Source organism: Chinchilla lanigera, unplaced genomic scaffold (assembly GCF_000276665.1).
Source record: "Chinchilla lanigera isolate Chin_1 unplaced genomic scaffold, ChiLan1.0 scaffold00014, whole genome shotgun sequence".
In the NCBI taxonomy this organism is placed as follows: Eukaryota; Metazoa; Chordata; class Mammalia; order Rodentia; family Chinchillidae; genus Chinchilla; species Chinchilla lanigera.
Genome location: NW_004955415.1, coordinates 11960243 through 11987491, shown reverse-complemented (window position 1 = coordinate 11987491; position 27249 = coordinate 11960243). Strand labels below are relative to the sequence as shown.

General features: G+C 51.2%; 1 protein-coding gene across 1 annotated transcript in view; it reads left to right on the top strand.

Annotated features, from left to right (window-relative positions):
- LOC102003016 overlaps window positions 1-27249 on the top strand; it is a 48351-nt gene that overhangs the window by 5565 nt on the left and 15537 nt on the right. The window contains exons 2-4 of the mRNA XM_013512125.1: window positions 5137-5374; window positions 6450-6529; window positions 17996-18401. Of these exons, the coding sequence (XP_013367579.1) occupies window positions 5137-5374; window positions 6450-6529; window positions 17996-18401 (724 nt within the window). The remainder of the gene's footprint in view (window positions 1-5136; window positions 5375-6449; window positions 6530-17995; window positions 18402-27249) is intronic.

Below are 27249 nucleotides of genomic sequence, written 5' to 3'. Positions count from 1 at the left end.
TGGAACCATCATGAATTTTAATTTTGCATTGATTTGCGCTGATATGAGGCTTGCAGATGCCAGGGACTCGGGTGCCTCCTCCCCTTCCATCTGGGAGGTGTCATCACCTAGCCTCAGATTCAGGAGTCCTGGGATAGCCTTCAGCCTCTACATTCCAGAGGCAGGCACTACCAGCATGGCCTCGAGAGACCCGACATGCCCAGAAAGTGCACATGAGTTTTGGAAACTTATGCTGTAGGAAGAAGACCCTAAGTTTTCAAGGACCTCTGTTGTCTGGGGAACGGGCTAGGGTTCTTGCAATGTCTGGGCTCGGGCAGACATAAGGTCATCGATATGGCTATACACACAAATGGATGGAGATGGACAATTCTACCAATACAATCTCAACTAACATAATGTCCGGTTTGTGTATAGCCTCCGTCCAAAGAACCACTTCCACAATAAATTTGATCATATCTTCCCCTTTCCACCAAATCCTCCTCCTAAACCCTTCCACAGTTTCCTATTGCTTAAAACAGTCCCTGCCTCTCTGTGCTCCCAGCACTCTGGGAGGCTGAGGCAGGAGGATCACAAGCTTAAGCCCCGCTGAGTAACTTCATGACTTAATGAGACCCTGTGTCAAAAGAAAACATAAAAAGAAATCTGGGGATGTAGCTTAGCGTGCAGGCCCTGAGTTCAGTCCCCAGTACCATCACTAAAAAAACAAAACAAAAACTTTCCAGGCCTTATCTGTGGCCCCCAAACCACCTCACTCTTAACCTCTTCGTCTCTGTTTCATACCCCGCCATCCTCAGCCCTTTTAGGAGCTAGACATCCTCCCACCTTGAGACCTTTGCATATTTTATTCTTCTGCATGGAACCGTTTACCCAGTTGATCCTACTCCACTTTTAGGTCTTCGTTCAAGCCTCACCCAAAAAAAAAAAAAAGTAATTCAAATCCTACTAGGGCCAGAGATATAACTCAGCGGCACAAGCGCCTGCCTGGCAAGCATAAGGTCCTGAGTTCGATCCCTGGTACCAAAAAAAAAAAAAAAAAAAAAAAAAAGTAATTCAAGCCTCACTTCCTCAGGGGATCCTCTTCAACTCTTCTGCCTAGATCGACCCTCCCCACCTCAGACCCCTCCTCTCACCACAGTATAAACTGCCTGAGGACAGGGACTGTGTCCCTCACCACTATACCCCTGGTACTTAGCACAGGCCCTGGCATGTAACAGATGCTCTGTATGACTCAGCTTTTTGCCCTGGTAGTGGTGTATCACAAATCATCTCTGAGTTGGGGTTCAGGTTGACCAGGGTTTGGTTGGTCTGGACTGTAATCAGCTGGCCCTGGTTTGAACTTGTGGGTTGGGTGCAACTACTTGGAATGTGTTCTGGAAAAGGCAGGGATACAAGAGAATATGCCCAGCCATGCAGCAATCCCTTGGCCATGGTAGGGTGTGGATGTGGTAGTGCAATTTAAGAATTCAGAACAATTAGCCAGGCATGGCTTGGAAGGCTGGGGCAGGAGGATTGCAGCTAGTTCAAGGCCAACCTGGGCTACGTAGTGAGTTCAAGGCCAGCCTGCACTACATGGTGAGGAGACCCTGTCTCAAAAAAAAAAAAAATTAGAAGCAATTGAATCTACCACATAAATATTTGTTGTATGGAGTTGAGATGTAAGGCATTGTGCTAAGCACTCTATATACATTAATTCATTTAATCCTCCAGTCAACCCCGTACCACTAGCCTCACTTTTTGATAAGTACCTTAATTGAAAAAATAAAACCTGTGCAAAGTAAACAACTCAGATCATACCAACTATATTCCATGAAAAGTCATTCTTCTTTCTACTCTAGTCCTAGGCCTATTCCCTAGAGAGGAAGCACTACTTGAATTGTTTTGTAGACATTCAGATACAGTCTATGCAAATATGAGCCACACACAGGTGTACACACACACACACATGAGCTATCCCTTTTAAAAGATGTGACTCATCAGGCATCAGAGCACACGCCTGTAATCCCAGCACTCAGGAGTCAGACAGGAGGATTGTTGGAAGTTCAAGGCCAGCCTAAACTACATAGCAAGACTCTGTCTCAAAAAACCAATAAACAAATAAATAAATGCTGTGACTCAGCATCAAACCCTTTCTGCATCTTGGTTTCATTTTGTTTTCTACAGTACTATATCTTGGAGTTTCTTTTTTTTTTTTATCCATTAAATTGATCTATGTTATTTTTCACTTGTCTCCATTTCACAGATGAGGAAACTGAAAGAAAAAACTTATGCACAGGATTATAGCTCCAGAGACACCAGCCTGGCACTGAAACCCAAGTCCACCTGACTTCAGAGCCTGTGTGCCCACTCCTCTGTTCACCGATATGGCAGGAGCACGCCAGAGTCCCCAGCTTGGGCAGAGTAGACCCAGACCAGACTTCTCACCTGCAGAGATGGCAGTGGGGCCAACGCGATGCTGGGTCCACTGGGGGCCACTGGACCGCCCACCCACCTCTGTGTCCCAGCAAGGCTGTAGGCAGCCCCTCAGGACGCCACATCAACAGGAGAGGGCGGTTCTCCAGCCAGAGTGGCCCCATCCTAGCTCGGCCTTTAACTTGCTTTCTGCCTTCGGATAGCACTTCCCCTGTGTGTGAAAGGGAATGCTATCCCCACCTCTCTCCCAGAGAGAAGCACAGGGCTTACCACAAACCGGGGCTGGGGGGCTACAGTTCGGTGTGGGCGTGGGGACTGGGTACAGATGAAAGGCTTGGGAAGTGCTGTGATGCTTGCAGCTGGATGAGGTCCCCCCAGATATCTCAGGGACAGCTCAGAACCCAGCCCCTTTCGGGGGACCCAGCGTCTCCTTATGGGGATGGTTGGGTGTAGGGGCTTAGAGTCCTCCTCCCTTCTTACTAACTCCAGGGCCTCGAGCTCTGCTAGTGAGAGTCACAGCCCATCAAACTCTTAATGTGTCCACATGTGGGTAGTGCTGCCTCTTGCACGCAGTGCTCCTGACGAGTCTGCGAAGTAGGCATTCTCTCCAACGGGTACAAAGGAACTGAGTCTTGGAAGCTCGCTCAGGGCCAGGAGGCAGAGAAGGAAAATATTTTGTTTTTCTGAGTCTCAGTTTCCCCTCCTGCACAGTAGTAGGATAATGGTCATCTCTTACAGTTCTGATGGGGAGTAAGTGAGCTAACATAAGCAAACCACAGACACAGAGTAGGTGTTCAGTTAAAGTTCATTCCCTTCCTTATCCTCTTAGGAGTGGAGATAGTATTGGAACAGTACATTGCAGTTTCCTAGGTCTAGCCTCGCAGAGTACTATTCAAGTAGTTCAGTGATCTAGGCTGAGCCTGGACATCAGGATTCTCGAAACTTATCACGTGGGAGCTAGAGACATAGCTCAGTAGTAGAGCACTTGCTTAATATCTTCAAGGCCCTGGGTTCAACCCCTAGTGCTGCAAGAGAAAAAAACAAAAACCAAGTGATTCCAGCTGAGGAGCACTGCATTCTGGACCCTAAGTGAGTGGAAGGTTCAAATTGCAGGAGGCCCCCTGCCTGGTCCACTCCTCAAGGAGACTGTGTCTTGGTCAGCAAACTGAAATCAGGGGCTGAGGTGTGGCCGCAAGCCTCTGGATTTAATCCCCTGTGCTGTCGAAAAAAGAAAGAAAGAATGAAAGAAAGAAAGAAAGAAAGAAAGAAAGAAAGAAAGAAAGAAAGAAAGAAAGAAAAACATAAATTAGAGAGCTTCCTTTCAGTTAAATGCAATTTCCCATTGCATTTAACAGTTTTTGGGTTTTGTTTTGCTTTGTTTTTTGTCTTTTTGAGACAGGGTCTCACTCTGCAGTTCAGGCTGGCCTTGAGCTCACTTTGTAGCCCAAGCTGGTCTCGAACTCACAACGATCCTCCTAATTCAGCCTCCCAAGTGCTAGGATTACAGGTGTGCGCCACCACACCCGGCTTTAACAGTTTTTAAAAATAATATACATCCTTGCATGATCCAGGCCCTGTGCACATACTGCCACTGGTCTCATGCCTTTGTCCCCTTGCTCTCGCCAATCTAGACTTTTTTTTTTTTTCTGGTACCAAAGATTGAACAACCCATGGCCTTTGCAATGAGCTACATCCCAGCCCACTTTATTTAATTTTATATTTTATTTCATGTTTCTTGAGATAGGGTCTCAGTGCATGGCTAAGTTGCCTGGGCTGGACTCCCAGAATACCGGGCCCACAGGCAGGCACCACCGTGCTCAGCTCCACTGGGCCTGCACAATGTACCTGCCCCAGCACTCCACAAAGTGGTTTCCTGGCCAGTCACTCTCAGTTTTGCTCAGCTAGATATTGTTAAAGGCATGATGCAACGAGCAGATCACACCCGATATCTTGCCTTTCCTTGTCTGTTCACCTATTTTCTTATTGCACTCTAAGCTCCTGGATGACAGGGTCCACATCTGTTTTGGTTCATGGTTCACCCCAGTGGTCAGCATAGCATCTGGCACAGTCAGTGCTTACTAAATATGTGTTGAATGACACCAGGCCTACAGCATCTTGGAGGGCTAGGTGCTTTGGAATCTTTTTGTCGTTGTTGTTGTTTTTTCGGTACTGGGAATCGAACTCACAACTTTGCGCTTGCTAGGCAGGCACTGTGCCGCTGAGCTAAATCCCCAGCCCCGGAATCTCTTAATTGTTTAAAGTACATATATTAATAATGGCTCCTATGAAGTGAGTGCAGTCGGCCCTGCCTGTCCACAGGTTCCAAATCCGCAGGTTCGACCAACCTCAGGAGGAAATATGTGGAAAAAACCTGCAACTGTACTGAACAGGTACAGACTTTTTCTTGGCATTATTCCCTAAACAATACAGAATAACAACTATTTACATAGCATTTACATTATATTAGGCATTATAAGTCATCCAGAGATGATTTAAAGTGCACAGGAGGATGTGTGTAAGGTGTACGCAAACACACCTTATATGAGGGACGTGAGCAGCCACGGACTTTGGTAACCAAGGGAGGTCCTGGAACCCGTCCCCAGAGGATCCTAGGGGTGAGGGATGGCTGCGCTTACATTTCAGCTGGAGGACCGCGGAGCGAATGACAAGGGCCTCCCTCTCCTGCATCCTCTCTGCACCCTCTAAATCTGCTGGACCCCTCTCCAGCTCACGGTCGTTGTGTTGTCCTTCCTGCAGCATCATCTGTGCCTCCTGTGTCATGCTGTGGCCCCCTCGGCAGGGTCTCTGCCCAGTCAAAGCAAAGGGGCCTGCGTCGAGCCTGCACTCACCAGGCAGCAGAGCGGCCTTGTGAGACAGCCTTGCCCGACCTGCCTGCCCCGAGGCCCAGACAAAGTGCTGGCTGGGGAGTCAGGGCAGATGCAGCCGCCCAAGGCCCCAGCACAAGGTAAGGGTGAGAAGGAAGGTAGGAGAAGCAGAAGGAGGGCAGTGAGGGAGAATGATGAGTCGAAGAACCATGACCCGGTGGGCCTGGGCTGTGGGGAGGACGGGAAATGATGTCTCAGAGACCATCAGCGCACACGCCCGGCCTTGCCGCACCCTACCCTCCTGGATCCCCGTCTTCCAGCTTCTCCTAAATCTTGCAAGGCTGCCCCAGCCCTTGAGAGAAGATAAGCATCTGCAGGAAGCCAATAACTGGCGTGGAAAGCGTCTCCTTTCCCATCTTTGCTGTCTCACGTCCTTCCCGTTCGTCTCACAGAGCCATAGTCACTACCCTTGAGCCGTTAAGGAAACTGAGGGTCAGAATGGTTCCCATGGTCACCACATTTGCCTGTCTCAGTGCCCAGCTCATGACCACCCTGCTATAGTTGGTCCCCCGAAAGACTACTGCCTAGAACCCTCCAAAATCTGTGTTGTGAAAGGACAGCCTCCAACAAGGCAGGGGCTGCACCCCTTCCTCTCCAGGAAGTAATGGTGATGCGGCGGAGCCCTTCCGTCTTTCTGATACAGTTTTCCCTTAACACTTAGTAAAAGTGCCACAATTACCGCGGCCGCCTCTGGCATGCAAGATTTAAAGGAAGACAGAATCATAGGACGCCAAGCTGACATGGACCCGATGCCATACATCTCAGCTTACAGGTGGAAAAAAAAAAAAAATAGAGGCCCCCAGAGGTTTCCCACACCCTGCTAAACGCAGCCATCCATGTTTGAGATGTGCATTCACTTGATGTTTCTGCCCATGTTTCCGTGCCTGAGCTGGGTCCTTCGCAGCCAGCTGCACCGTTGCTTTGCTAGATTTCCATATGGAATTTCAGCGCTGTTCCCCGCCGGCCCCTGGGAGCCGCCTGCATCCTTTCACTTCTTGTGTCTTTAAAGCAACTCTCCTTGCCTAAGCTGCCTCCCTTTGGATTCTGTCCTTTGGAGCGGGTGCAGGCTCTCTCCCTCTTTTCCTGCTTTCCTTCCTTCTCTCTTTCCCCTCTCCCTCCTCCCACCCCATCATCATCTTCCTCCTTGTTCTGCAGGTGAAGTGGAAGCCTTAGGAGGTCTCCAGCCCCAAGACCCCCAGCCCAGTCGTGGCCACCCGCCCATCCTCCCTGGTCAGGTGAGGCTGTGGGGGTCCTCTGGCTGCACTGCAGTGTCTCTAACTGCAGCTTCTCCCCCTCTCTCAGGGTGGCTGGAAGATTATTAGATAATTTTCAAATTTGTAAAGTGCCTTAAGCTCCTCAGAGGCAAGGTGGTATATGAGTGTAATAACAATAACAATCCTATCTGTCAGAGCCATTGAGAAAATGAATCTTGTTATCCTCAGGAACCAGCCGTAGGAACCTCAGCAAGAAACATGAAAATAAAGCGTGGTGCTTGGTCTCCTGACCAATCAGGGGAGGGGAGAATGTCACCCAAGAACCAAGGAGGCATTTGAGCCCTCCTTCCCACAGCCCAGGGCTAGCAGTAAGGGGCTCTCAGAAAGTCACTAAATTGCCTCTGACGCTTCACCAATTAAAATGACTTTAGGACAAGTTGAAATCAACTTAGGGAGCAAAGCATTCTAATTTCTGAAACTCTCCGCAGGCAGTGGGGGAGGCAAGTGTCTGAGCAGGTTGTCACTCACTCAGGAGTAATGATGGGAAAATCCATCGGGTAACGTGATTGAGTTTGGTGAATTAGTAAGGATGTTTACATTGCACGCTGAGAGTCAGGACGGGGTTGGCTGGGCAGCCGGGGCTTTTGACATGTGTGGCAGCTTCACTCCTAATGAGGTTCTCGGACTCGACAGTCACCCTGGCTGGACTCAGTGTCACTGACTTCAAGTCTAGCTACATCTCACTCTTCAGGCAAGTGGCTAAGGGCAGGGGTGGGTTCTGCAAAAGATGGGTTCAAGTTCTGGCTCTGCAATGACCAGCCCCGTGCCTTGGGCAAAGCACGGTCTTTCTACAAGCCTCAGTTTCTCCGTATATAAAGTCTGCATGGTAGTTGGGCACAGTGGTGCATGCCTGTAAGCCCAGCACTCTGGGAGGCTGAGGCAGGAGGATGGCAAGTCCAAGCCCAACCTAGGCAATTTAGCAACTGAGCAAGACATTGTCTCAAAATTAAAAAGGGCTGGGGATATAGCCTTGTGGGAAGGCCCTGTGTTCAACACCCAGTACCACCAAAAAGACAGTCTGCATGATGCTGGCACAATTCATTTCAAGGTCTGGTGTGAGGAAGAAATAAGCTGAGCTATTTTTTGACTTCTCATTCACCTCCCAGGTCCAGCGTGTTACAGGGAGAAAGGAGAGGCAGTAGGGAGGACTCCCCTCCCCTGGAGTATCCATTCCCCTAGGAACCAATGGGAGACAGGAAGGCAGAGACCTGTGGGAAAACACAGCCACAGCTCACATCTTGATATGGCTCCTTCCTGGCTGTATGATCTTAGACAAGTCACTTACTTGTCTGAGCCTTGGTTCTCTCATCTGTACAATGGGATAAGCTGGCAGCCTCTCTGTAGTTTTCTGAACAGAACTCCTGCAGGTGATTTCTAGTGTGTAAAGGGAAAGGTGGCCTCCAAGAGAACAGGGAAAGCAGAGCGCATTCTTCTTTCTGGTGATCCCAGATGCCCGACTGGGGAAGAGGAGTCAAAGGACTGACCTGAGACCTCGTGACACATTGAATGGGAAGGGAGCAACAGTGGGAAGAGCTCTAGAATTTGTCAACCAGGCTTGCTGGGAAGCCACCAGAGGACATTACAGAGAACTGCAGCATGAAAGATGGAAGTCTGACTGGAAACAGACTTCTGGGCAGTTGGACAAAAACAAGCCCACTGCTTCTGGGGGGTTTTTGGCTTTATATGAGCAAAATTTCTGCCAGGAGGAGGAACTCAGCCAGACTGCTGGAAGCAGGGCAGGTAGGTGGGCAACGCTGAAGACCCTCCCACAGGTCAGGGAAGGAGGCTACCTTGGAATGGCTTTCTGTGAGTCTCGTCCTTGGAAGGCCTTGTGGAGCCGATGGTGACCCTGAAAGGAAGTCACTGGATCTGTTCTAGAGCAGAGATCATGTCCTCACAGACATGCCCAGGTCAGCACCAGGTCACAACTCTATTATTTAAGGTTTTCATAAATGAGCAAACCTCCGGGCCTGGAAGAATGGCCGGGATCCTGACTTCCTGCACAGGAAGTGCAGCAGCTGTGCCCGAGGCCTGGCTTGACCTGCGAAGGACTCACCGGCCCCTGCAGACGTCCCCCAGCCTAGAAGAAGCCCTGCTGCAGTGGACACGAGGACGCCTGGCCAGGACTCATTCCTCCCCTCCACCCGGAGTCAGGCCCACCCACCCTTTCGCCTCTGCTTGTGGACTCTGCACTGATTTTATTGTAATTTCCTCCCTGTCAAAGTTAATAGCATTAGTTTGTTAATTACTGTATATTTTAAAAGGAAAAGGAAAGGGAATTCCCACTGGTGACTTGTTCTTGGCTGAAGCAATGTGATGTGAGGGAAGGGAGCGTGTTGGCGGGGTAATGAGCTTGCCCTGCTGGGTTCCACACCTCCTGACAGTGCCTGGGGCCAGAGAGGGGCTGCCGAGCTAGGAGGCACCCAAGCCCCTCGGTCTGGGGACAGCGCCTGTGCAGCTCCCCTCTGGGTCCGAAATCTGCCAAGCCCCTAGTTTTATACTATTACCAGAAGAGGCCTCCGGCCTAAGGTGAGAGGGTTGAGCCCTGAGGCTGAGGGAACCAGGCCAGAGTAAAACAAAATGCTGAGGAGCCTGGATGGTGACAAGGGAGATTGATTGAGCCGGATGGAGTTCTGATTAGGAAATAGCTGGAATTTGTGGCGGGGCTCGCACACTAAAATTCAGCAGGACACAGCAGCCGTAGGGAGAGTGGGGGTGGGCCTAGGTCCTGGCTGGGATCTGGCCAAATTGGGTAGGATGGCTGATATTGGGCCCTTGTGCTGCTGGTCACAATGTGGCCACATCCGGGGACTTCTGGTATGGCATGTGGTTGAGGAGACTCGGAGTGGGCTAGAAGCCTGCTGCTCCCACTCTTTCCAGAGTTATCGGGAAGGGAAGCTGAGCTGGAGCATAGAGGATGGGGAAAAGCGGAGAGGGAGGCAGAGAAGGGAAGGAGGCAGCGAGACAGGGAGAGAGACTCACAGACAGAGAAGGATGGAGACAGAGAATGAAGTTCACGCGATCTAGAGGAACTGATTAAAATCCTGGGAGAAAATGTGATGGAAAGACTTTCTATCTTCCTATTGAGACATTTAACCTAAAAGAAATGAGTTAAATAATTTATACAGAGAACGAGTGAAATTTGCTTTGATCAAATTAAAAAATATGACTGTGGAAATAAAGTGTCCGCCGCCTCCTTTCTAGGTGGGGAAAAGAGCTGCGGAGAAACAAAATGACAAAGACATAAAAATAACTAACCCTAACCCAGCGAATATTAGTACCATATTTTTTGGGAGATTACATAGCATCATAGTAGGCCAGGCAGAGAAATCCTCTCTAAGCACCAACAGGAGAGGTCTTGCTCATTGTGGAAGCCCCATAAAAACCAGAAAATGGATAAAATTTTCCTTTGCAAAAGCGATCTGACTTCACTCAGGGGTTAGCCTAGAAGCCACAAGGGATCAAGTTAAATTTCCCACATGTGCATTTCAAAAACAGAAGAAAGCTTCGTAGCTCCCCACCTCAACTTTGTGTTTCTTGAAGACAATCCCTGTTCTTCTATGTATCCTGCACATGTATCCATATGCACACACACACTCACACACTCATCTGCTCGCAAGAAACATCGAAGATGAGCTCCAAGACTGCTGAGGAAGGGGTAAGCATGAGCACCGCTGGCTTAACCTGGCTGAGTTTCAAATGTGCCACTCTTCAAAGAGAACTCACCTTTCCTGGACAGAGTCATAGTGAGGATTCAAGAAGCCAGGCAGACAGGACACTTAGTGAAGGTTTGAGACCCCTCAAGCTGAAGAAATGTCCAGCAGGCACAGCCTGAAATGCCAGACCCCTACCTCATCTACATCTCCTCCTAGAGAGCGAGGGGGCGCCATCAGTCCAGTCCAAGAGAGAAAGTTCAGCTTAAGGGGCACTGGTCCCACCGACTCAGGGGCTGATGTAACCCAAAACACTGAGTTCTGGAGAGAACATGCAGAGATTAAAAACAAGGGCTCTTTATTGTTATTATTTATTTGGTTGGTTGGTTTTGGTTTTGAGACAGGGTGTTGCTGTGTAGTTCAGGGTGGCCTTGAACTCACTATGTAGTCCAAGCTGGCCTCAAACATGTGCAGATCCTCCTGCCTCAGCTTCCTAAGTGCTGGGATTGCAGGCATGTGCCACCATGCCTAGCTAAAAGCAGGGGCTTTAGAGTCAGATAGAACCAGTTTCAAATTTTGACTTCCCCATTACATAGCTGTATGACCATGGCCAGACTCACTTACTCTATCTTTTCTGCAAATTGGGAACAGTAATGAAAAGAACCTCCTAGAATTTTTTTTTTTTTTTTTTTTTTTTTTTTTTTTTTTTTTTGGCCTTTTTGAGACAGGGTCTCACTATGCAGTTCAGGCTGGCCTTGAGCTCACTTTGTAGTCCAGGCTGGTCTCAAACTTGCAACAATCCTCCTACCTCAGCCTCCCAAGTGCTGGGATTACAGGCATGCACCACCACGCCCAGCAGAATCTCCTAGAATGGAATGAGATAAGGGATGTAAATAGGGTGCCTAACATGTAAAGGTTCCACAAATGACAACAGTTATTATTTTCCACAGTGACCTTGAGAGAGATCTTCAAGGTCAGAGTGAATTTTCTTTTTTTGTTGTTTTTTTTGTTTTTCTCTGGTACCGGGAACCAAACTCACGACCTTGAGCTTGCCAGGCAGGCGCTTTGCCGCTGAGCTAAATCCCCAGCCCCCAGAGTGAATTTTCTTTCCATACTATTAGTTATGGCTTCTGATCCCCAGACAGGAGAGGACGTAGCTGACCTCTGTTCTGCCTGTGCCATAGGAAGCACTGTGTGGTTTGGAGCCACCTCTTATGGCTCTCCTTAGTGGCACAGAGGAGGGAAACCAGAAAGAAGGGGCAGCTCAACCCACTATCCATGAGGCCTGGAGAGAGGACGGGGAAGGTTCAGCTAAAGAGACCGCAGGAGGGGCTGGGGATTTAGCTCAGCAGCACAGCGCCTGCCTGGCAAGCGCAAGGTCGTGAGTTCGATTCCTGGTACCAGAAAAATAAAAATAAAAATAAAAAAATAAAGAGACCGCAGGGCCAGGGAGCAGATGGCAGCCTGCCAGTTCCCAAAGCCCTGTCATTTGCCAGAGTCTCAACGTGAACGTGGGCACTTACTGAAGCAGCTCTGGAGTACTAGGAGCTTTGCAGCAATGGAGAAGCTGCTTCCCAAGGAAGTGAGTTCCCTGTCTCTGGGGAGCATGTAAGCAGAGCTGGGGGTAATACAGAAGGGCTTTGAACACCCACTGAAGACTGATCTAGCATCCCTGTGCAGCTCTCTGAGCATGTCAGGAGAACTCAGGCACAGAACCTCCCCAGCCTGCTCGATTTTTTGCTTTCTGCCCCGCCACACTCTGTTTTTTCTGTTCTTCCTACTTTTTCTTCCTTATGAAATGATCTTTTCTTCTCCCTACCCCATCCCTCTAAGGACCTCTGAGAAAAGCAAAGACCATATGGGATACAGTCTGTGCACACTGTCGGTTTGCTGTGCGAATGGTGTGAAGAGAAAGGGAGGAGACACAGGTGATGGAGGGGCAGGTGATGGGGAGGCAGGAAACAGAGACATAAAGAGAGGGAGAAGCAAGAGAGACAAAAGAACAAATAAACAGAAGAGGAGGGGAAAAGAAAAGTCAGAGAAAATGCTGAAAGGGAAAAACAAAAAAAATAGAAGAAATTCAGAGAGAGAGAGAGAGAGGCAGCCTGCGCCTGCAGTTGTCCAGGAAGCCAGGTTGTGGGTGTGCCCAGGGCACACACGTGTGCATGTACAGGCGTGGCTGCTGAGCCACCGTGTCAGTGCGTGTGTGTCAGCCCCGGGATGGGGATGAGCCCGCTTTTATCTCCTCTGGCTGCGCAGGATTTACAAGCTTTTGAAATGCAGGATTAATAAGAAGAGGCCGGTGTTTTAATCTATAATGGAACAGAAAGTATCATTATTGTTAAATAATGCACAGCCTGTCGTTTATTAAGAATTAATGGTTTACCAGTGCTCAGGTTGCTGCAGCCGCCTGTGCCCTCCCAGGCCTGGGCTCCTAGTTGCTGGCCTGGCCGTTAGGCCACGCCCCCCAGATCCCACCCTGCCGCAGGCAGGCTGCAGGGGCAGCAGGTAGCAGGCTCCTTCCTGTCAGAGTTCAGCCGGTGAGTGGTCTTCCCTTGCAGGGGCTGTGGGCAGGGAGGAGTGACAGGGTGGAATCCCTGCTCATTCCTTCAACCCAGACCCATCTCCTTCCGAGGAGACTGAAAAGTGTTCTCACATGAGGCTTACTCACCCCACTGCTTTCTAGTCCCACAAAACTCAGCTCTGATTTCTCACAATGAGTCCTCTGGAAGTGATGACAACACAGACACAGGTGGCGCCCTCTCTCCCCTCCCCCAGTGGGGTCTGGAAGGAGGGAACACATATATCCCAGGAGAAGCAAGTGCCTGCACAGGCCAGCTGGTCCCAGCAGACGGGATCCACCTTTACCAAGAACTTTTTCTGGGCCAGGCATCCTACACATGGCATCTTACTGTCTCTGTATCACCATCTTGACATTGTTTCCATTTCACAGATGGAAAAACTGAGGACTGGGGAACAGCTGCCCAGGGCACCCCACAGATGACAGAGTCAAGCTATTCTACTTTATTCCAAAGCTCTTTCCATTCCACATTTGAGGCACCAGCTCTGGATTCCCCTATCATCTAAAGATGGATGGCATTTCAAGGGAAAGCATTTGAGAACTGCTCCCATGGAGTTGTGACCGCAGTGGTACACCAGGCAACAAGAAACCCAGCATATTCACCAGCGGAGAAACTGAGTCATGAGCCAGTGAGTGGATATCAGGGATGGCAGCCAGGAGCCTGACAGCCAGGTGGCTTAGCATCGCAGCTAGACTCCATCCTTTTTGTTTTGGTTTTTGGTTTTTTTCCGGTACCGGCAATGGAACTCACGACCTTGCGCTTGCCAGGCAGGCGCTGTGCCGCTGAGCTAAACCCCCAGTCCCTTAGACTCCATCCTTGAGGTCTGTGACACGGAGCTCCCTGCCCTCCCCCATCACCAGTCTGCATGGTTTGGGTCTCTGGCAAGAAATACCCTGGTCCAAACACAGACGCTGACTATGTATCCACCAGCTCTGAGGTGGGAATTAGAGCTGCAGGATCCTGGGCAAGTTACTCAGCCTCCGGATCTCTGCTATGGCAATAGTCCTCACTTCAAAGGGGTGTTGCAAGTGCCGAGTGCTTGTGGCAAGTCTTCCACGTCAGAGTGTGGCATTCGGTGTGGAAATCGGGACAGAGTGGCTCTGGTGTCGCTGAGGGGAACATGCTCCCAGCACCCATGCCACCCACCCTACCCTACTCATTCACCCCACACATAGATGGGAGCACCAACTGTGTGTGAAGCACACGTCCCAAGCGCCTAACACCGGCCAAGCTCCGGGCTGCACAGAAGTGGGCCCCGCTCCCCTCCCCATGGCCTTCTCCCCTGCCTGCCCCGCCTCCCTCCGCCCAGTCCCAGCCCGTCCCAGTTTCTCACCTCTACCTTCCACCTGCAGCACCGACCCCACCTCCGCTCCCCGCCCTCCACCCCCGGGCGCCCCATCCCAGCCTGTCTGTGCGCGGCCGCCACACTCTGTCCTCCATTTCACTCCCGCTCCCCAGCCTCTTTCCATCTCTTCTCTGTCCCCTCTTTCTCTGCTCCATCCTCAAGCTCCACCCCACTCCCACCGCATCCTCATCTCCCCCGTCTCCTTCCCACTTCCCACCTTTCCCTGCCTGTGATTCCTTGACCCCCGTCTCCATTTCTCTGCTTCCTCATCCCGGGCCCCAGGACTCCTCCCATCCCAATGACAGAGGTTCAGGGGTCCCGATGGAGGAGGGGACACCGCCCCCAGAGGCCACTACGGGAAGGTGCATTCCAGGGGATGAGCCCCCAATCCCCGGGGCTGCTGCGGCCCCAGCACCTGCCGTGGGCAGAGTCTCCCCTTGGGCTGGAGTGGGGAGCGCTGACTGAGCCGCAGGCGAGCTGTGCACTCCCCGCCCCCAGCGTCCCTCTCCTCTGGGCGGGCCACCACGCTGGGACCTCGGCCCACAGCCTGGCTCCTCACGCGGCTGCTGTTTTATTAACCTGCCTGTCGCTGCTCTCACCACTGAATAGGGCCTGTGGGGGGGCCTGGAAGGGGGGCCCTGGGCTTTGCCGGGGATCACCATGGAAACAGCAGCCTCGGCCAATCAGCGGGCTGGCAGCACCGAGTGCAGCGGGCAGCTCGGTCTCTGAAGCCTCGTGCAGCCCGCAGGCTGACTCCTGCCTGACAGGCCCCGCACAGCCCCTGCCTGCCGAGGAGAGGATAAAAGGGGGGACGAGACCCTCGGGGAAGGGGCCTTGGCAGTGGAGTGGGTGTCAGGGAGTGTGACGCCAGGGGTGCTGAGGGTTGGACTGGAAGAGGAGGAGAGGCCAGGGAAAGTGGTCAGAAACACTTGGCGTGGGCATGTGGAGGCAGGGCTTCAGGGGCTGTCTGGGGATGGGGGCCGAACTTCTCCCCAGCGGCAGCTCTCTGTCTAAGCTAGAATTTCTCAACCTCCACACCACTGGCATTTGAGGCCAGGAAATGCTCTGTCATGGGGGCTGCGCCTCGCAGGACGCCTAGCCGCATCCTGGGATTCCGCCCACTAGGAGCTATCCTCTCACTCCCCTAAAGTGTCTCCCGACATTGCAAAATGTCTCTGGGGGCAGCGGGACCAAAACTGTCTGGTAAAGAGCCACTGGGCTACAGGCTTAGGGGCCAGTGGTCACTATTGGTGAGTTGCTGTCTTTGAACTGAGTTCCCCACGAAAAGCCGGAAGTGGGAGTGGAAGAGAGAGGAGGAGGAGGAGGAGGAGGAAGAGGCTGGAGCCCAGGGCAGGGTTTGAGCAGAGGCTCTGGAAGCAGAGATGAAACAGAGAGACGCCCTGGGGCCGACTCAGCTGGTTTGTACAGCAAGGATTAAATAAAATAAGGTCTCTAAATGCCTTTCCCCACTGAGGCTCCTCCTGTCTGTAAACCCTTCCCAGCCTGCTGCGTCAGGCTCACAGCCTTCCTCCCGTGAGGCTTCCAGTAAGCACCACATCCAGGAAGCCCACCCTGGCTCTCATCACATCAGCATCTTCTTTTTTCCCGGGACTTCTTGGCACTTTGCTTCTGCTACACATGGCTTCACTTTTAACAATAGTTACCCGATTGAAGCCAAGTGTCAGGGCATACTCTAGGAGACTGAGGCAGGAGGACTGTAAGTTTGAGCCCAGCCTGGGCAACTCAGCAAGAACCTATGTTTAAAAAAAAAAAGTTACCTTTTTCAGGGTTTCCCATGTACCAGAACCTAATGACTTGAAGCACATTTTCTCACTTAACCCTTCAACTCCATGAGCTTGGTACCATTATCATGACCATTTTACAGATGAGGAAACTAAGGCTCAAGTTACAAAATTTGCCCAGAGTTACTCAGCTGGTTAGAAGTGGGCTTCAGACCCAGGCTATCAGGACTGCACTATGCACGTTTCTAACCCTTTTTTGTGCTGGGTAGGCGTGCACCGCCCCATATTCATAATCCCTTGCAATGCCCACACATGCTGGTGAATGGCAGGTTCCTCTGAGCTCATTGGTCTCTGAGAAGTCCGGGTGGGCAGGTAGGCATCAGGCCTGAGAAGGCTGGCACTGAACTGGCAGCCCCAGGGTGCTGATCCCCTTCAAGGCCAGCAGGTTTTGCCAGAGCCGGAGCGTGGTTTAGCTCCGCCAGCTCCATGAAGGGCTAGAACCACCAGGCCACATATCAGCCACACCCCTTCACTGGGCCACCTGGGTCTCCAGGACTCAACTGTCCTGGAGATCTCGCGGATGTTGGGCCATGGCCCCCCCTAGTGGCCAAAAGGCCAAGATGGAGGCAGCAGTGGTGGGAGTCAGGTTGAACAGAGCCTCCCCGGGCTTAAGACTCAGCTCTGTTCCCAGGCTCCAAGGTACTTCTGGGAGGTTAGAGCCAGAGGGAGGCCTCAAGTAACTGTTGTTGGGGAGTCCGACCCCTAACCTAGGCCTAAAGGGCAAAACCAACCCCCACCCTCCGCCTCCCCTCCCCCTCCAGCCCGACTGAAGAGGAGGGATGGTGTCAGTGGAGTGTTTCCATCGCAGCTCCCCCTAACACTGCCTCTGCAGACTCCACCCCCACCCCTGCCTTACAGTCAGCAAGAGAGGGCTTGAGGCTGAGGGGCGTCTGCCAGGAAGCATCGCGTGATGCCACTTCCTGATCAGGTTAGGGTTTTGATCTGGAATCCAAGAGCTGGAGTCCCAGGGGGCTCGCATCAGAACTGCTCCCTGCACACTCCACCCGCCTCCCCCAGGAACCTGCAACGCGCCACCTAGCCTGCCTTTGAAGGCAGGGCTCCTGACAGGCTGCTGTTCCCATGGCAACCCCATCCCAGCCTGCCCTACCCAGTGCTTCCCTCCATCCCCTTCCTCCACCCTGAACCCACAGCACCTTCATTCACAGAATGAGAACTGCTTCACATCAGCAAAGCGGACACCCCTTCCCCCAGCCCTCTCTCCATCCCGTTGCTTCTCCCTCCCCTCATTCAATAGACAGCCGTGAACCACAGAGAAATGGGTGGAAAGAGTGAGATAGGAACAGGGCTGAATTAGAGCAGATGGAGGATTACGGTAGAAATGGGAAGGAGCAGTGGCTGAGCACATTCCACCCCCTTGTGGTCCCCCAGCCCTGACCTCTGCCCTTCTAGTTCTCAGCTCTGTCTCAGTTCATGGCTCCGTGCTTTTCCCATTTCCTGTGAAGACCCAAGGCCCAGACAGGTTCCCTGAGGAGCCCCCGCCCCAAGCACATAGGACCAGGTCTCAGCTTCCAGGTCCAAGTCTTCTCCCCAGCACCAGCCAAACTCACTCAGAGGCCAGAGGCAATGGCTGGACGCTAGATCTGAGCCCAGAAGCACCCAGGCTGCTCCCAAGCCTGGCCCCGGTGCCCCTCCTGCCTAAGACACCACTTTGTGAGGATGGCTGGGGATGGAGAGGACACCATTTTACAGTGCAATTGTGGGAAGGGCTGGAGAGGAGCCTCAGACCCCAACCCTGGCCGAACAACAACTCTTCTGGCTGGGAGTACTTGGCTTTCCGGGCTTTGGCAGGTGCTGTCGGAAAGTCAGGAGAGGCCTGCTCAGAACCTGGCGGTCCATCTCTGCAGGAGGCCCTGAGCAATGGTCAGCAGCTCAGCCTCAGAATCAACCAGCCTGGGCTTGAATGATAGAGTTCTCATTCATTCATTGTGTGATGCTTACCTTCTCTGAGCCTTGACTTCCGTCTGAAAAATGGAGATAGTAATTACATACAGCAAATGACTAACAGAAGCCCTACATCCCTTCAGACCCAGCGCTTGCGACGCGTTATTTCACTTAATCCTCCTGACCGCACAGAGCGGCAGATACTATTATTGCTGTGTCCATTCTACAAATGGGAGGTGGAGGCTCGGAGATGTTCCAGTGGGAGGGCAGAGCAGAGCCTTAAAGGGAGGCAGCATCCGAGGAGGTACGCAGGGCCCGGCAGCTGGCAAGTCAGTGACAGGGGGGATGTGCTCTTTGGGAGCCTCTGTGACCTAAGTTGGGGCTTATGTCTCCCTGGCTTTGCTCCGTGGACACACGGCCCCACCGGCCCACCACGCCAGACCAAGGAGGGGCCCAAGCTCGGTGAGACAGGGGACGTGGTACTGACGGGAAACAGCAGAGCCGCGCGCGACCCTCCAGCCAGCCCTTCCACGTGGGAACGGCAAGCAGGTGAGGCCTCGAGGAGGAAGTGACCCGTCCAACATCCCCTGCGGATGGACCGCCTCCGCCGGTCGGCAGCTTTGAAAACCGCGTCAAGGTCCTAAGCGACATGGTCCGAAGCGTCAAGGTCCAAGCGTCCAGGGCATAGAGCCTGGGGCAGGGTAGGAGGGAGAGCGAACTTCCCGCTGGGGGAGCTGCCCGGGTTGGAGTTCCAACCTACCCAACCAGACTTGCCGCCCTGCTACCGCCCAGGTGGGCCCAGCCCCGGGCTCTCCTGCTTCCCCTCCCCCAGAAGCTCGGGTCCGAGCAGCCCCGCCCCTCCAGAACCTCGGCGGGGGCGCAGCACCTCCTCCCACCCCCCACCTTGAGAGAATGAGCCGAACAAACAGCATTGTTCCCACACACAATGGACACAAAGAACTAGGGAATTCACAGAATGGTCCTGAATTTCAGCTTCCTTCCCCTCCAAGCCCTAGAGAGATCCATTGTCTGTAAACTCCACTTAAAATACGCACCGCTGCTCCAGCTGGGGAGCCACTTAAGACGCTCGGAAGAGCCTCCCCGCCCCCTCCCCTTCCCTCCCTTCCCTTCCCTTCCCCCTCCCTTCCAGGTCTAGCAGAGCCGGGCGGGGAGCGGGGGGCCGCCACCTAGAGGCCCTGCCCCAGCCGAAAGCTGAAAGCGACCATGTCCCCTCGGGACCACTCGGTGGAGCCCGTTTTACAGCTGAAAAGGCCCACTTTGGGTGGGTTGAGGGAGCCGGTCCGCTGATGGTCCGCTAAGCCCGTAATTTAGTGCTGAAAGGACACCTGTTTACAGACCTCCAAGGACGGGGAACTCACTACCTCGCAAGGAGTCTGTTTATTCCTGAAAAGTGATCGCTCTTCAGGCCTTAGTAAGAAAGAGCCCCTCCCACTTCCCCTACGGTCCAGTCCTTCTCTTCCCGCTCTGGCTCCCACCTCACCGGTCTTCCTCTGACATGTGATGGGCTCTTGGAATTTGAAGGCTGCCAGAGTATCTACCTGGGGTTCCCCTGCCATACCTGAACAACTCTGCCCTCCTTTCCCAGACACTGTTAATTGGTCGTGTGGAGACCTTCCCCATCTCTTCCCCTCCTAGGTGCTGCCCTGTTGTGTCCCTGGGTCTGGACGGTGCCCAGAGCTGAACCCAACACTCATGAATACTTACTCAGCAAGTTATCCGTTAAATGCCTTCCAGGCACTGGGCGCGGTGCTTGGAGGTAGGGATCAGAAAAGATCCCAGCTGGGGTATGGTGGAGCACCTGTATCGTCCTAGCACTCTGGGAGGCTGAGGCAGGAGGATCAAAACTTCAAACTCAGTCTGGAGCATTTAACTTAGTGGGGCTCTGACTTTAAAGAAAAGAAAGAGAAAGAGAAAGAAAAAAAGATTGCTGGGATGCAAAGACCCTGGGTTCAATCTCCAATACAAAAAAAGGAAGAAATCCAGAGATATAGCTCATGGGCAGCGCAGGGCCTGCTGAGCAAGCACAAGGTTGATTTCCATTCCTGGTACCAAAAACAAACACACACACACACTCACACACAAAAAGGAAGAGGAGGGGGAGGGGAAGGGGGGAGGAAGAAGGAGGAGAAAGAGGAGGAGGAACAGGCCAACTCTCCTGAGCTTTGTAATTCTGATAGGGAAGGTCAGATACTAATATCAGATAAGCATGGTAATCTGACTATAAGAACTTGGTAAAATGAAAGCATCTGACAAAAGAATCTGATCAGTGTAGAGGGGAGAGGATTAGCCCACCCACAGGCTTCCTGAGATCTAAAGGAAGGAGGATTTAACTAGAGAGGAAGGGATAGGGCAGAATTTGAGATAGTGGGGAGAGACTGTGCAAAGGCCCTGTGGCAGGAGGAAGGTGGCCTAAGACCAAAGAAACCAGTGAGACTGGTAGCCAGAGGGGCATGAAGTGGGCTTCTAGGCCTCAGTGAGGAGTGTGATGTGATTCTAAAAGGCAGTGAAAAGACACAGGTGTGTGTGCAATAAAAGCTGACTGACATTTGCCCTACAAAGATACAGATCCCTGGAATTGCTGGATGCTAAGCAGTTCCTCCATGTCTTTGCACTTGCTGCTTCCTCTACCAGGTTGCTGTTTCCAGGTTTTTCTGAGGTTGATTATGTTCTGATTGGTCAGGTCTTTGTTTAAGCCCCCAAACTTAAAGGCACTTTCCCTGTACGTGCTGTCACACTCTATCCCTTTAACTTGTTTCATTATTTTTATAGCATGTCTCCATCTGAAATTCAATTATTTATTTCTTTGCCTGCTGACTGTTACTCTCTCCCCTCACTAGAAATTAAGCTCTTTATGGTTAGAAATTTTGCCTAGTCATTAAATTTGCATGCTTTGACTCTATTGGTTGGAATGAGATGAGTCAGGAGGCAGGGATACAGAAGAACAGAGGACCAACTTGGCCCAGAGAATGTCCTCAAGTGGCCGCCATCCCCAGCCAGGGTAGCCAGTTCAGTAAAAGTGCCCGGTCCCCAACCCCCAGTCATCCAACTTTCGTAGAGTTCTGTTTGGGAACTAGAGAGGGACACCTACAGGGCAGGAACTGTGTCTCTTAATGATGACCACACTGGGACCAGGGATATAGCTCAGTGGCACAAGTGCCTGCCTGGCAAGCATAAGGTCCTGAGTTTGATTCCTGGTACCAAAAAATAATAATAATTATTATTATTATTGGGGATATAGCTCAGTGGCATAAGCTCCTGTCTGGCAAGCGCAAGGTCATGAGTTCGATCCCTGGTACTGCAAAAAATAAAAAATAAAAAATAATGACCACACCGGTGGCTTAGTGTTAACACATAGTAAGACCTCAATAAATAATACATGGGTGAATTTCTGAGTGCGCTCCAAGATAAAAGGACTGGTATTTGCCCACAAAGACACATATAGAAATGAATAGATAGCCAAGTGGAGTAGCACACGCTTATAATCCCAGCATTTGGGAGGCTGAAGCAGGAGGATCACTGCAAGTTTAAGGCTAGACTGGGCTACATACAAAGTGAGTTCAAGGCCAACCTGAACTACATAGTGAAACCTTATCTCAAAAAGACAAACACACACAAAAGAAATGAATAGTTACTTTTATATGTGTTTTTGTGCAAGTGTTTAGGTGCCCGGTAACTCAGAGATCTCCCTCGCCAGTAAGAACCACCCCTTGGGGGCTAGAGGCAAGGCCTGTGCATTTCACTGTACCAGCTGCACTAATTAGTACCCATGCCCTGCGGCTGGACAAGAAGGACCTGAACAGTCAAAGATGAGGGTGGGATTTTAAGTGCCCTAGCAGAGGGCAGTGGAAAGCCACGGGTCCATGTTGCCTAAAGCTGTAAACCCCTCCCAGGTCATTTCCCACCTACCTCACCCTCCTCCCCCACCCACCTCTCGTTGTTCCCTGTGTCTGCTTTACTGGGAATGGCTAAACTTGGCATCATACTGGGTCCTAGCGTCATATGGGGTCAAACCTGGCATCACAATCTCCTCAATAGAGATTAGAAGTTAGTGGGATTTCCCAGGGTTTGGGAGTTTGAGTAGCCAGGTGACTTCTTATTTCATTCATTCATTCATTCATTCATTCATGCTAAGGACTGAACTCAGGGACTCGTGGATGCTAAGTATATGCTCCACCATTGAGCTATACTCCCAGGCCTGGGAAACTTTTCAAAGGCATTTGCTAATCAACGGAGTGCCCACTAACTATAAAACATGACTAGGAAGCTGGGCATGGTGTTGCATGCCTGTAGTCCCAGTACATGGGAGGCTGAGGCAAAAACGTCTCACCACAGGTTCCACGCCAGCCTGGACCACACAGTGAGTTCAAGGTCAGCTTGAGCTACATAGTGAGACCCTGTCTCAAAACACAACACAACACAACACAACAAAATCCCAAACCATGACTAGGAATGGTCAGCCTTATACATAATAGCTGGTTCAGGGAAGATTATGAAAAAATTATTTAGAAGGAAACCTTAGCTGTATAATCTTCGTATTCCTAGAGTACATGTTGGGTGGGGTTAATTTCTAGGCAAGAGCTCTGGGATAGCTTACTGGAGTATTTAAAATAATGATCACATTGGTAGAGCACTAACTCAGTATTACATGGATTTTCTCATTTAATCTTCATGCTAAGCCTCTGTGTGTGGGTGGGTGTGTTTGCTGTTATTCCATTTACAGATTGGCACACTAAGTCTCAGGGAGGTTAAGCAGCTTGCTCAAATTTTCCACAGCTATTAAGTGGCAGAGTAGATTTTCAAACTCAAAAGAAGGCTCCAGAGCTCCTGCTCATAATCATGCTGGTGGCCATAACTGTGCTAGAAGCAAGAGTGAGACTGGGTTGGGCAGATGGGAGTTTATTCTAGAAAGAGGACGCAATTTGAGCAAATGCTGACAGGCAATGCTGCCAGATGTTTGTTTGTTTGTTTTAAATTTATTGATACAGCCAGGCATGGTGGCACACACCTGTAATCCCAGCACTTGGGAGGCTGAGGAGGCTGAGGCAGGAGGATTACCATGAGTTCAAGGCCAGCCGGGGCTACATAGTGAGTTCAAGCCTTGTCTGAACTACATGGTGAGACCTTGTCTCAAAAAAGATAAAAAAAGTTTATTAGTACAATTTAGATTTACACAATGATCACATTCATCATAAGGAATTTGTACCTATAAGTGGTATCTCCTGTTTCCTCTTTTTTTCCCCAATCCCCTCCCCTCCCCTTCCTTCAATCCCTCTTCCCCTCCTCATTTACAAAGCTTTGTTTGCTTTAAAAAAAAAAAAAAGGGTCAAATGTTTTTAAAATCTCTGGCTGGGGGTCTGGGGATTTAGCTCAGTGGCACAGCGCCTGCCTTGCAAGCCTGAGGTCGTGAGTTCAATTCCCGGTACCAGAAGAAAACCAATAAATAAATAAATAAATAAATAAAATCTCTGGCTGGGCTTGGTGGCACAACTGGGTGTGGTAGGACACACCTAAGATCTTAGAACTCTGGAGGCTGAGGTAGGAGGACTGTTAGGAATTTGAGGCCAGCCTAGTCTATACAGTGAGTTCAAAGCCAGTCTGAACTGCATAGCAAGACCCTGTCGCCAAAAAAAAAGAAAAAAATCAAATTAAATCTCTGGTAACCTGAGGTTCTAAGAGATTCAACAATAGCACCAAAACACTGCCTACTGCTAACTTTTCCCTCCCTTTGGCATTTAGGATATAGTCCCAGGGATGGATTACTTGTTCTGGGTGTGTCTTTCTCTAGTCCCCAGACAGAACTTCATGAAAGTGTGGATGGAGCGGAGTGGAGTGGTAAGAAGGTGGAGAGGAAAGAGGTACAGTACTTTAAGGAGCTGGTCTTCTCCCCACCCTGGCTAGGCATGGGGACCACTTGGGGACACATTCTGGGCCAAGCTGGTCCTCTGCCCATTCTGTATCCCGGCCTTCTGACTCATTTCATTCCAACCAGTAGAGTCACAGCATGCAAATGTAGTGAATAGGCAGAGAAATGATTGGCTCATTTTCCCCTGATGTAATAATGCCACTATTCAAGTGACTCCTATGTACTCCACCCCCACCCCAGTTCAGGGCATCGGATCTTATTTCTGGCAAGAATCCCCAACTCCTCTCTTTCCTCTGTTCTTTCCCTATTCTGAGTTAGTAAATCACTTCAAAAAGCCCCAACTCATCTCCCAAGGAACGAGATGTGTGGAGGATCAGGAAGCACACATTCTTAGACCTGAACCACCGCAGTCTTCCTGGGAGGCCCCCTATGCCTCTGCCGGCTCTGAGTAGCATCAGATCTGGGATAACAGAGCCCAATTACTAAGACATTTTGTGAGAATCCATGTCCAAAGGCTTCCTGAAACCAAACCCCAGCACATCGGCTGTTCTTTTCAGCCCCTAATTTAGTAATTCTATTGAGAAGAAGAGATTGTGGGTTTTTTTATTTGGTGTGATTTATTCTTTATCATATAAATAATAATAATTTACACAAAGCTCTTCCCCAAACAGAAGAGAATCTGTACATAAAAATAAACAAAAATTAAACTGAGCTGGGCCTGGTGCCCAGAAAACCAGCCAATTCCAAACACAACCAGGGGGGAAAAAAATCCTCCAGGTCCTGGGAGCTCTGGGGCCTTGGCTGGAATTCTGGGTGGAAGCTCGGATCCGGGAAGCCGTTGCTCTCTTCCTAGTGCCTGTGCAGGATGATGGCACCTCTGGCAGCCAACGCTCATGGACAGCCAACCAGCAAGTTCATTGGCTGGGAGGTGGGTGGGACTTGGACTCGAAGGAATAATCAATTTTAAAACTCCTGGGCAGTGTTGCTTGCTGCTGCTGGCTTCCCAGGGCTACAAGAGCTACAGTGGCTGGGGCAGATGGGGTGTTGGCCAACACCCAAAGTGGGTGGAAGCTGCCTATGGCTTGCTCTTTCCCCTGTAGCTCATTAAATGCAAGGGGTGGGTAGAGTAACCTCTGGTCTTCTGTTCCCTTAGAGCTCTAGTCCCCTCTCTTGAGGCTTATTATTTCTATAGATATTGAAAGATGACAGGCAATCTCCTTGGCCATTGATTAATTCCTCTCAACAGACATTCCTTGGCTGTTTGAAACTTCTCCTTCTACCCCTATCCCTGCCCTTATTTCCAGAAAAGCCTCCACAAGGAAGAATGCCTTTCCACAGTCTGGCTTTGTACATTGGCTTGAGGGAGGGTATATGTGGGACTTCGACTGTAGCCCCTCCCCTCAGCCCAGGGCAGGAGTTAGGTCTGTGTTGGTCGGGAAGTGTAAGGTTTTTGCAATTAGGGATCTTATAAATGGTGATGCTGCTACTGCTGCTGCTGCTGCTGCTGCTAATGCGTGTGGTGATGCTGCTGATGACCCTGAGGAAGACAAAGAGTGAAAGGGAGCGGTGCTGAGCCTGCCTTGTGTCTGCAGCATCATCTGGATTTGATTGAACCGAGAAAGAAGGCAAGGACGAGTTGTGGAGGTGGTGGTGATGGTAACAATAACTGTGAAAGTGTAAGAGGAAAGGGGAAAGGGAAAGTACAGAGGAAGCTTCCGGAGAAGAGAGGTAGCATAGCAGAGTACTTAAAAATCCAAATGCCAGATAATCCGGTTTCAAATTCCAGCTTCAGGGTGTGACTTAGTGGTAAAGCACTTGCCTAGCATACATGAAGCCCTGGGTTCCACACCCATCATTACAACCAGAGAAAGTGAAAAATAGATCAAATTCCAGCTCCAGCACTTACTAGTTTAGGTAAAGTTATTGAATTTCTCCAAGTCGCAGCCACTGCCTCTTAAAACGGGAGTCACAATAGTAGAGCCACTAGTGGTGAGTGCTGTGTTAGGGTGTGCCACCCGAGTGTCCATGGAGTGATGGGGGTGGCACAGCTATATGCAGTATGTGGGCCATAAAGCATAGCAGGCAGCAGGAGAAAGATTAGGGAGACTTTGATCAGGCTTTATCTCTTTGCCTGTGTGATTCCTGCCCCTCCCCCATCCAGGCCTCCATTCCCTTGTGAATGAAATGAGAATTGGAGTGGATAATGTTCAGATCTCAAAAGTCCCCTTGGGCAGTAAAACTCTCTGTGTGTGACTGATGCGTGGCCCCGTGGGAACATCCAGACCCAGACAAGACCCTGCAGGTCTGTAGGTCCAGGTGTAGATTCAGCAGGCATGCCTGTACCAGGGGTCAAACAGAGGAAGACGCAGAGCAAGTTGGACCAGCCTCATTTTAGGAGTAATGGGAAGGCAAGAGGCGAGCTCCTGCCTGAGGGAGGAGGCTCCCGCTGCCCCTCCTTCCAAGGCAGCTGCCAGGCTCCAAAGTGCAGCCCCGGATGGCTGGGCTGCGGAACCTGGCTCTACTGTGGCGGTAACCATGGTGGCACTCGCCCCCCAGCTTGGGTAAATGTGGAGGGGCCCTAACAACATCAGCCACTTCCGGTTCTGCTTCTTATTTGTGTTCTTCACGAGTCTCTTTCTTCTCCCTAGGGTCAGAGGACAGGAATGGGAGGCAAAGGTTACCCATTCACAGTGCCTAATTAAATCTTTATAGACTCCCCTTGTTTAGACCTTGTCTAGGGATGTCAGAGCGCTCCTAAGCCTCCAGAACCAACAGGTGTCAGCTGAGGCTGCAGGGGAGGAGGAGACCACAGCATGTTCTCCCTTTGCCCGTCCCCAGAGCGAGCCCCAGGCCTGGGCTCACTGGTTCCTGGAAGTCGAGGGTGAGGGTGTGGGTTCAGCATCCTTTCATCAGTCCCTTACCTGTCCAACGGGCATCAGCCACTCGGCCTCTTGAGGGGAGGCCTAGAGCCCTGCCACACCCGGGGTCCCAGTCTTGGGAGCTGCCACTCAGGTCGTGTTCTCTGGCCCCAGACTGTATTTCTTCTGTGAGCTGAGGCCTGCCTGCAGGTGTGTGCCTTCTGCTTCACCCACCGGCTCAGGTCCCGAACCCTCTGCGCAGGCCGGGCCATGAGCTATGTGGCTGCAGTTCATTGATTAGAAGACCTGAGCTCTCACTCTGCGCCAGGTTTTACGTTGGCTGTTCCATGTGCATCATTTCAGTCACAGAATCCTTATTTTCAAATGTGGAAACAAGCTCAGAGAGGTTAGGCAACTTGTTCAAGGTCACACAGAAAGTAGCAGAGTGTAGCTTCGCGCACCACCCTGATATCAAAGTCCACACTCCTACTCTCCGACTATGCACCACGTACCCCAGTGAACGTGAGGCCCTGATTCTGATGCGCAGTGAACCAGGCATGCTGAGATGGTGTGGCAAGCCAAGATGGCCCCTCAGGCTCCAGATGCACCTGCCCACCCCCACCCTCCTGCCCTCCTGGGCCTGCGCAGGGAGGCT